The sequence below is a fragment of the Amphiprion ocellaris genome, chromosome 12, assembly GCF_022539595.1.
Source record: "Amphiprion ocellaris isolate individual 3 ecotype Okinawa chromosome 12, ASM2253959v1, whole genome shotgun sequence".
Taxonomy (NCBI): Eukaryota; Metazoa; Chordata; class Actinopteri; family Pomacentridae; genus Amphiprion; species Amphiprion ocellaris.
The window spans coordinates 17024654-17035287 of NC_072777.1; the positions used below are offsets into that span (position 1 = coordinate 17024654).

The 10634-nt window shown below is 44.5% G+C and overlaps 1 protein-coding gene across 1 annotated transcript; it reads left to right on the forward strand.

Moving 5' to 3' along the window:
• Positions 1 to 9881, forward strand: LOC118470648 (uncharacterized). The gene is made up of 4 exons (XM_035950430.2): positions 1 to 1196; positions 1266 to 1421; positions 2258 to 2350; positions 9619 to 9881. Exons 1-4 carry the CDS (start codon positions 861 to 863, stop codon positions 9817 to 9819), a joined length of 786 nt encoding a protein of 261 aa, XP_035806323.2. The 5' UTR covers positions 1 to 860; the 3' UTR covers positions 9820 to 9881.
• Positions 9882 to 10634: the final 753 nt, after the last annotated feature.

Here is a 10634-nt window from a genome sequence, read left to right on the forward strand (position 1 = left end):
TCAATTTTTTTTTTTAAAGTGGAGATTGAATGTGGACATGTAAAGACTGCAACTACACCTGTGAAAGAAGATCGCTGCTACTGAAGCACTACAAACTTCTGCATGGACATTATGGACGAGGTTACGCTTATCCCTGCACCTACCACGAGTGCGTGTGCAGATTCAAAACCTGGAATAGCCTTTTGAGCCACTTGTCATGAAATCACTCCACTTTTAAATCTCAAGAAAACATCTCAACATTCATATGTCCCATTTGTGGTTGCAATCAGGACTCCATACCAGCGGATTTTTTCAAGCATATATTTGGCCACCTCAAAAACAGTGAAACTCTCACGTGCGTCTTCAGAAACTATGAATACAAAACAAATGTCTATGAACGATACAGAACTCATAAATACAGAAAACATTCCAGTAATGCTTGTGATTTTAAACCAGGCATTGTTCAAATAGATGAGAATACTGAAGAATTTGATGGAAAATTGTCAGATGTGGAGAGCGATATTGACTGTCAAGAGGATTTGAATGTTCTATCAAACAGTGATTATTCTCAACACCTGGAAAAGTGTCTGGAGCGCAAATTAGCTGCTGTTCTTCTCAAATTAGAAAGTATATTTTTGATATCAAACACAGCTAAAGGAAACTTAGCGTACCACGCCTATAACAAAGCATTAACCCTAAACACAAAGCCGAAATCTGACATCTTGAATGTTCTCACTGAGGACATTTACAAGTACACCCCATACCCTACAGATGCTCATTTCAGTGAAGTGGCAAAAGCACTGATCGAAAAACATCCTTGCTTGAAAGAACCTGGGTCGTTTAATGGTGCTTACGGATGGAAGCAGAGACTTAAGTACAAAATGGGGAATTACAGAACTCAGCTGAAAGTTCTTGGATGCCCTGAGTTGTCCATTAATGCCAAGTCCAAAGATAACAAATCTGCAGCCAGGAAGATGAAACGAGCAAGAAGGGCAGAGGCCAACTTTTACCCGACGTTGCTTCTAGGAGAGACAAGTGATACCCTTGAAAGAGAAAGACTTGATATACTGATGGAAATGCAGAAACGAAACGACGACCAAGTTGTCCGTGACAAAATGGCCTGGACATTTGCCTATAGACGACAAGAAGTGGTTGACCAACAGCCCAGGATTGAGGACTTCAAGACCAGATGGCCTGCCCTTTTTAGTGAACGAGAGGTAATGACTATTATCTCCACTTAATTTGGCAGTTGTCAAATTTGTATGCTCACACACCCTTTGCCTCAGGTTAATGAAGAGTTCCACAGGCTGGTGGCCATCCCTCTGGAGTCCCAGTTTATGGAACAACTGGATCACTACTCCAGCAGACTGTTGGCATTGGCAAGATCCAAGAGAGGGACAGCAGGGGACAAAATCTCTCCAATCTTGCATACTTTTGACCAGGTAATTAACTGCTTTATTCATGATTCACTCCTGCTTTAACCCTCTCCCAAAAAAGTCTATAACATAGAACATGAGAAAAACACATTGACAAAACAAGGAACCTCACGTTGTTGCTGTCTTTTCCACATCTTTTTCTGCCTTTTTAAAATTTTTTTAATTGATTTTGGACATATTTTAGTTGCATTTTTAAGTCTTTTTGTTATTTTTTTTGTCAATTTCTATTGGTTGCATTTCTTTTTTATCACTTTTTTGATTGCCTTTTTTTAAAGGTTTTTTTTAATCTTGTTGCATTTCTGAGGATTTTTTGATGATTTTGTCATTTTCAATTTAGTCTGATTTTTAGCTTTGTTGATTGAGGACGAACTTTTTTGGTGACTTTCTATATATCTAAAGAGAAAATATTGAGGTTTTTTTTTGTTGGAGATTGAGGATTTTGTATCCGTATTCATTACAACTCTTTAAAATGGCATCAACAATTTAAAATTTTGGCATTAGAGTTGCTTTTCTAACAATGTCATGCTTATCACCTTTCTTTCCTATATTGCTTGAAAACGGTGCACTGCATAATGTTTAACAGCAGTTTTTTCCTTTAATTGTACTTACCTGGCAAAGTAATTGCTACAGAAGTCTAGGATACCGGTAGATGTCCCTGACCCACAGAACCCTGAGACACAATACCATCCATAAATTTACTGGGAAAACTCGTGGATGGTATTGAAATTGCCTTTGAGAAAGAGTCCTTCCTTGTAATCATAATTCACCCCTTCTTCAAGTGTTGCCTTATTGTCTAATTGCTGCCTTGTATTAATTCTTATGTATTCTTATGTATACTGTAGGCCGAAGACATCAATGTGAAGAGAGAATGTCTCCTGAAGGCTCTCATCATTCTTCTTGGGGAGGATACTCTTGATCTTGTCAAAGAGTTTGTGGTAGGTAACATTTTTTTCCTCACAGCCTGCCTCTTGAGATTTTAATTAACTGTAAACAACTTTGATTTGTCTTGTGTATGAATTGTGGTCTATATATTTGCCTTATTTAAGTTCCTTCCTAAATGCAATAGTTTAATAGAGGAAAATGTGCTTTGAACCTACAGTTCCAGTCTTTTAAGACTTGCGGACAGACGGAAAAAGTTCTTTGTTGCACTGAGTTAATTTAATCAAACCAGCAATTTTCGATTTGACTGAAATGACCAAGGGATCTTCAGAAGGTGTTAAGTGGAAGTTCAAGAAGTGTCATTACTGAGAAGAATTTCCAATAATGACAAACTTATTTACAGTTGAACAAAAAGTGGCATGTCCATAACTGACACCTTTCACATTTCATAGAAAACTCTTTGCTTGGATATTACAGCAGTCAGACTTTTCCTATAATTAAAGACCAGCTTCTTGCACGTCTCCATTTGTATTTTTGCCCATGCATCGGTATCGATGACCTCCAGACCATCACCTTGATCTTTAGCATCTTGAACAGTTTTTCTGTCAGATTCAAGTCAGGACTCTAACTAAGACACTGCAAAACATTGTTTATGTCTGACAACCATTTCTTCACCAAATTAACTGTGTGTTTTTGGGTTGTTGCCCGCAAAAATGTCGTTATAAGTGGCCAAGAACAAAGTTCTCTGCAGGCTCTTTGATGTTGGGGAAGAATATCCATGTTCTATTCTATTTTCATTGCACTGTTCACTGTGGTTAAGTGTCCTGATCCATTAGCTGATAAAAAAAAAAAAAAACAAAGCATCACATTCCCATCATTGTGTGTGAAATTAAGTGTGGTGTTCTTAAAGTGGAAGTGTCCAGCTTTTTAATGCCAAACAAAGGCAACCTCATAATGGACAAGCAATTTTTTTTCAACAGATCATGAAACAGAAGAGCAGAGGTCATCTTGTCCTATGTTTTATGGTCTGATGGTTTATGAGAAATTTGTTCTCAGCCACTTCTTGGACATTTCAACAGACAACAACAAAAACACAGTAAAAATGATGAAGAAATGGTTGTCAGACATAAACAATGTTTTGTAGTGTCTTAGCCAGAGTCCTGACTTGAATCTGACAGAGAAACTGTTGAAGGTGATAAAGATCAAGGTGATGCAGGAGACCCTCAACTAGAGAGAGTTAGAGCTCATCGATAGAGATGAATGGGCAAAAACACCATTGGAGACGTGACAGAAGCTGATCTGTAATTATAAGAAAAGTTTGATTGGTGAAATAACAAACCAAAGGGTTTTCTGTGAATTATTGAGAAGGGTGCCAATAATTGTTGAACATGTGACTTTTTGCTCAAATGTAAATAAAAGTTTATTTATTTATTTTTTCTTTAACAATGACACTTGGACATTCATTTAACATCCCCTGGAAGACCCCTGTGTCATTTCCAGTCAAAGAGAAAATTTACAGTGAGAGTAAAATGTATTTGATCCCTTGCTGATTTTGTTGGTTTGCCGACTTAATTCATTTGTATTTCATTGAGGGAAATAAGTATTTGCACCCATGAGAAAATCAGTGTTAATGAGCCTTTATTTGCAATGACAGAGGTCAAACTTTTCCTGGAGATCTTGAGCAGGTTTACAAACAACTGTAGCAGAATTTACACATTTTTTTTATACTCTTTTCGTGTGAATCCAGCCACATTCAGTTATTGCTGTGAATGAGAGATGGAGGTTTTTGCTCAAAATCTCACAATTCAGGCCCCTGTTCATCCTCTTTTTACTACAGATCAGTTGTCCTTTTGTCTGCTGAAAAGTAGCCCAAAATCGTAATGTTCTCACCGCTATGCTTCACAGTAGATATGATTCCCTGAGATATCACTCATGACTTTTTTCTCTCTAAACACAGAGAGTGGAGTTTACACCCAAAAGTTTTATTTTGGTTCATCTGACCACTTGACATGGTTCCAATCCTCCTCTGGATCATCTTCATGCGATCAGATCAGACCAAAATAAAACTTTTGGGTGTAAACTCCACTCTCTGTGTTTGGAGAGAGAAGAGTGATGAGTGACATCCCAGGAAATCATTTCTACAGTGAAGCATGGCGGTGAAAACACAGGGGACTGTATTGTGAGATTTTGGTCAAAAATTTCCATATCTCATTCACAGCAATGATAATTGAATGTGGCTGGATTCTCATGAAAAGAGTAAAAAAATGTGTTTAAATCCTGCAACATTTGTTTGTAAACCTGCTCAAGACCTCCAGGAAAAGTTTGACCTATGTCACTGCAAACAAAGGCTCATTAACACTGATTTTCCCATGGGTGCAAATACTTATTTCCCTCAATGAAATACAAATGAATTAAAATATATTCTTTAAAGTTATTTTCTGGATTTTCTTTTTGATATTTTGTGTCTCCATGTTAGAATACATCTACCATTGAAAGTATAGAATAATCATGTCTTTATTAGTGGGCAAACCAACAAAATCAGCAAGGGATCAAACAATTTTTATTCTCACTGTATGGTTGGATTAAATCAACTTTCAATCAAATTTTATCAGGGGTGCCAATAATTGCGGGTGTGTCTGTATTTGGCCTCTCAGCAGTACACTTCTCAAAACTTTTGACACTGGGGGTTTCTGTACAGTGGTGTTCAAAATAATAGCAGTGCAACACAAGTTACCAGATCAAACACTGATTTTGGTAAAAATTCTATAACAGCATGGCAAATAATTTACCAGTAGCTGTAGTGAAGTCATAGAAAACAAATGAATCCAACAATTACAGTATACACACTCCAGAGTTTGTGTATCTGAGTAATTTAGTAAAACAAGCCTGTTCTAAAAATAGCAGTGTGGAGTTCGTTTAGTGAAATCATCAAATCTGTGAAAAAAATCAGAGATTCAGAGAGTCAGATGGATCTTATTTAAGGATGAAGCCAGCACTTGTGGTTTATGCATTTCACCCTGAAAACCTGGGGGAAAAAATATAAAAATAGCCGTTACTATAACTTGTGGGCAACTTGTCTGTGGCCAGTGAAATTAAATCTTTATAGCCACACACATGCAAAAGTCCTGATAAATTGTCAAAGTAGTTGTTAGTGATTCTTCATATTGATGATACATTTTTATATTTCACTCAGAATATTTATTTGGTCACATCTAGTTTGTAGCACCCCTCCCTGGGCTGCGACCTTATCGTGGTGGAGGGGTTTGCGTGTCCCAATGATCCCAGGAGCTATGTTGTCGGGGGCTTTATGCCCCTGGTAGGGTCACCCATGACAAACAGGTCCTGGGTGAAGGACCAGACAAACAGCAGCCCAGAAGACCCCAATGAAGACAAAAAATCTTGGAACCACGAATCCCTTGCCCGGACGCGGGTCACCGGGGTCCCCCCCTGGAGCCAGGCCCGGGGGTGGGGCTCGATGGAGAGCGTCTGGTGGCCGGGCTTCTTCCCACGGGGCCCGGCCGGGCACAGCCCGAAGAAGAGACGTGGGACCCCCCTCCAGCAGGCCCACCACCCGCAGGAGGGGCCATAGGGGTCCGGTGCCATGTGTGTTGGGCGGTGGCCAGGGGCGGGGAGCCTGGCGTACCGACCCCCGGCTACACAAGCTGGCTCTAGGGACGTGGGACGTCACCTCTCTGGCGGGGAAGAAGCCTGAGCTGGTGTACGAGGTTGAGAAGTTCCGACTTGATATAGTCGGCCTCACCTCGACACACAGCAGGGGCTCTGGAACCAGCCCTCTCGAGAGGGGTTGGACTCTCTTCCACTCTGGAGTTGCCAACGGTGAGAGGCGCCGAGCAGGGGTGTCAATACTCATTGCGCCTCGGCTCGGTGACTGTGTGTTGAAGTTTACCCCGGTGGACGAGAGGGTGGCCTCCCTTCACCTTCGGGTGGGGGGACGGTTCCTTACTGTTGTTTGCGCCTACGGGCCGAACAGCAGTTCGGAGTATCCGCCCTTTCTGGAATCCTTGGAGGGGGTGCTGGAGAGCGCCCCTTCTGGGGATTCCATAGTTCTGCTGGGGGACTTCAACGCTCACGTTGGCAATGACAGTGAGACCTGGAGAGGCGTGATTGGGTGGAACGGCCCCCCCGATCTGAACCCGAGTGGTGTTCTGTTATTGGACTTCTGTGCTCGTCATAGATTGTCCATAACGAACACCATGTTCGGGCATAAGGGTGTCCATATGTGCACTTGGCACCAGGACACCCTAGGCCGCAGTTTGATGATCAACTTTGTTGTCGTATCGTCGGACTTGCAGCCGCATGTCCTGGACACTCGGGTGAAGAGAGGGGCGGAGCTGTCAACCGATCACCACCTGGTGGTGAGTTGTCTCCGATGGTGGGGGAGGATGCCAGTCAGACCTGGCAGACCCAAACGGATCGTGAGGGTGTGCTGGGAACGTCTGGCGGAGTCCCCTGTCAGAAGGAGTTTCAACTCCCACCTCCGGTCAAACTTCAACCATGTCCCGAGGGAGGTGGGGGACATTGAGTCCGAGTGGACCATGTTCCGTGCCTCCATTGCTGAGGCGGCCGATCGTTGCTGTGGCCGTAAGGTGGTCGGTGCCTGTCGCGGCGGCAATCCCCGAACCCGTTGGTGGACACCGGCGGTAAGGGATGCCGTCAAGCTGAAGAAGGAGTCCTATCGGGCCTTTTTGGCCTGTGGGACTCCGGAGGCAGCTGACAGGTATCGGCTGGCCAAGCGGGCTGCAGCTGCGGCTGTCGCCGAGGCAAAAACTCGGGTTTGGGAGGAGTTTGGCGAGGCCATGGAAAACGAATTCCGGACGGCTTCGAAGAGATTCTGGTCCACCATCCGGCATCTCAGGGGGGGAAAGCGGTGCACTGTCAACACTGTGTATAGTGGGGATGGTGCACTGCTGACCTCAACTCGGGACGTTGTGAATCGGTGGAGGGAGCACTTCGAAGACCTCCTCAATCCCACCGACACGCCTTCTGATTCAGAAGCGGGGCCTGGGATCTCGGGGGTGGATTCTCCCATCTCTGGGGTTGAAGTCGCTGAGGTAGTTAAAAAGCTCCTCGGTGGCAGGGCCCCGGGGGTAGATGAGATCCGCCCGGAGTTCCTCAAGGCCCTGGATGTTGTGGGGCTGTCCTGGTTGACACGCCTCTGCAACATCGCATGGACATCGGGGGCAGTGCCTCTGGATTGGCAGACTGGGGTGGTGGTCCCTCTTTTTAAAAAGGGGGACCGAGGGTGTGTTCCAACTATAGGGGGATCACACTCCTCAGCCTCCCCGGGAAGGTCTATTCAGGGGTACTGGAGAGGAGGGTCCGCCGGATAGTCGAACCTCGGATTCAGGAGGAGCAATGTGGTTTTCGTCCCGGCCGTGGAACTGTGGACCAGCTCTACACCCTCAGCAGGGTCCTTGAGGGTGCATGGGAGTTTGCCCAACCAGTCCACATGTGTTTTGTGGATCTGGAGAAGGCTTTCGACCGTGTCCCTCGGGGAACCCTCTAGGGAGTGCTCCGAGAGTACGGGGTAACGGACCACCTAATACAGGCTGTCCGTTCCCTGTATGACCGGTGCCAGAGCTTGGTCCGCATCTCTGGCAATAAGTTGAACTCGTTTCCAGTGAGAGTTGGACTCCGCCAGGGCTGCCCTTTGTCACCGATTCTGTTCATAATTTTTATGGACAGAATATCTAGGCGCAGCCAGGGTGTTGAGGGGGTCCGGTTTGGTGACCTCAGGATTCCGTCACTGCTTTTCGCGGATGATGTGGTCCTGTTGGCTTCATCATGCCAGGACCTCCAACTCTCACTGGATCGGTTCGCAGCCGAGTGTGAAGCGGTCGGGATGAGGATCAGCACCTCCAAATCCGAGTCCATGGTCCTCAGCCGGAAAAGGGTGGAGGGCACTCTCCGGGTCAGGGATGAGGTCCTGCCCCAAGTGGAGGAGTTTAAGTACCTCGGGGTCTTGTTCACGAGTGAGGGAAGGATGGAGCGAGAGATCGACCGGCGGATTGCTACGGCCTCCGCAGTAATGCGGACGCTGTACAGGTCCGTCGTGGTAAAGAGGGAGCTGAGCCGAAAGGCGAAGCTCTCAATTTACCGGTCGATCTACGTTCCTACCCTCACCTATGGTCACGAGCTTTGGGTAGTGACCGAAAGAACAAGATCGCGGGTACAAGCGGCTGAAATGAGTTTCCTCCGCAGGGTGGCTGGGCTCTCCCTTAGAGACAGGGTGAGAAGCTCGGCCATCCGGGAGGATCTCAGAGTAGAGCCGCTGCTCCTCCGCGTAGAGAGGAGCCAGATGAGGTGGCTCGGGCATCTAATTAGGATGCCCCCCGGACGCCTCCCTGGTGAGGTGTTTAGGGCACGTCCCACTGGGAGGAGGCCCCGGGGAAGACCCAGGACACGCTGGAGAGACTATGTCTCCCAGCTGGCCTGGGAACGCCTTGGGGTCCCCCGAGAGGAGCTAGATGATGTGGCCGGGGAGAGGGAGGTCTGGGCTTCCCTCCTAAAGCTGCTGCCCCGCGACCCGACCCGGACCAGCGGTAGAAGATGGATGGATGGATAGTTTGTAGCACTGTAGAATTATGCTTTTTAAACAAGTTTGCACTAAACTGTCAAGGTAATGACTTACATATAGACATTATTAGAAACTCATTCATACACTTAATCTATGAAATGAAGTTCAAGTAAAGTTTTGTTAAAAGCAAACAGTTGTGTCTGAAATTCATAAACCATTCATAGGACAAAGTCACTGCTGTGGAACTGTTGCTTGAGAAAAATGAAAATAAATAACAAATGGATGCACCTCTGCTTTATCTGATTTACATGATGAGAATATGTAGAGAGCAATGACATTGTGTAACTTTTTCTTGTCTCCAAAAGGTGTTTTTTTTTTTTTTTCAAAAACATACACCCAATGTAAAGAGATGAGTCTCAATTTCAATAGACCTTATGCCACAAGCTAACTTCCTGATTCTTCCATGGACCTCTCCTAACTTCCTGCAGCCGTGGCCATAGCAACCATGGTAGCAACAACAAAAATATTGCAACTAAACAGCTGTGCTAATCTTACTGAAACGTTTGCTCTACTTGGGTAGGTGTTTGGTAAAAAAAATTGAACCTTTTTTTCAGGTTTGGAGTTTGGTAAACATAGAAAAACCTAGCCTCAGATGCAACAGGAAGTGGTGGGAGGTCCAGGAAGTATGTGAAAAATGCTAACCTAGGTAGCCAAGGCATAACGTCTATTGGTTGGATACCAATGCATGTCATAAGACTAACACTATTTTTTTCCTGTTTTCTATAGGACAGTCAGCAAGATGGCATTCAGGCTGATTTGGAGCAGGTGACCATGGCAGTGTTTTCCATTCGACAAGAAGGTTGTGCTGAACTTCCCCCCGGAGGACATTGGTATCGTTATCGAAGGCATAACAGTCTTGCATGGACTCAGCTCAGTCTCATCTGCTTTTGCCTTATTCTTCTTTCAACGTTTCGTGTTATCCAATAACACTTGGTCAGGAGATTATGGAGAATAGAAATTTGAAAACAACCAAATAAACGTCTCCCAGGAATTGAGTTTGAATCATACTGTTCCGTCGCCGTGACACCAAAGCTGAGCACCAGATCAGAACTGCTAGTATTTTAAAGCCAAAACAGTAGACGTTTATGCCTTAGCTACCTAGGTTAGCATTTTTCGCATTCCATGTGGACCTCTCTCCACTTCCTGTAGCGTCAGAGGCTAGGTTTTTCTGCGTGTACCAAACTCCAAACCTGAAAAAAAGGCTACATTTTTTTTACCCAACACCTACCCAAGTACAGTAAACGTTTCAGTAATATTAGCATAGCTGTTTAGTTGCAATATTTTGTTGTTGCTACCATGGTTGCTATGGATACGGCTGCAGGAAGTTAGGAGAGGTCCACGGAAGAATCAGGAAGTGAGCTTGTGGCATAAGGTCTGTTCTGATCTGGTGCTCAGCTTTGGTGTCACGGCGACAGAACAGTATGATTCAAACTCAATTCCTGGGAGATGGTTATTTGCCTTTTTTCAAATTTCTATTCTCCATAATCTCCTGACCAAGTGTTATTGGATAACACGAAACGTTGAAAGAAGAATAAACCATTTTTTTTGTGTCCAGTTGACCGAATCAAGTTTTTTTTCCAACTCAGCAATTGAGATTTAAACAGGTTAGATTAGTTCTCTGAATGTCTTTGATATTTTACTAAAATATACTGGTCATTACAAGCATGTTTTGTATTAATGGAAAAAGTGTGAGCAAGAACTTACACACTGTGTTCTACCTTTTAAAGTGTTCTGACGGAAAA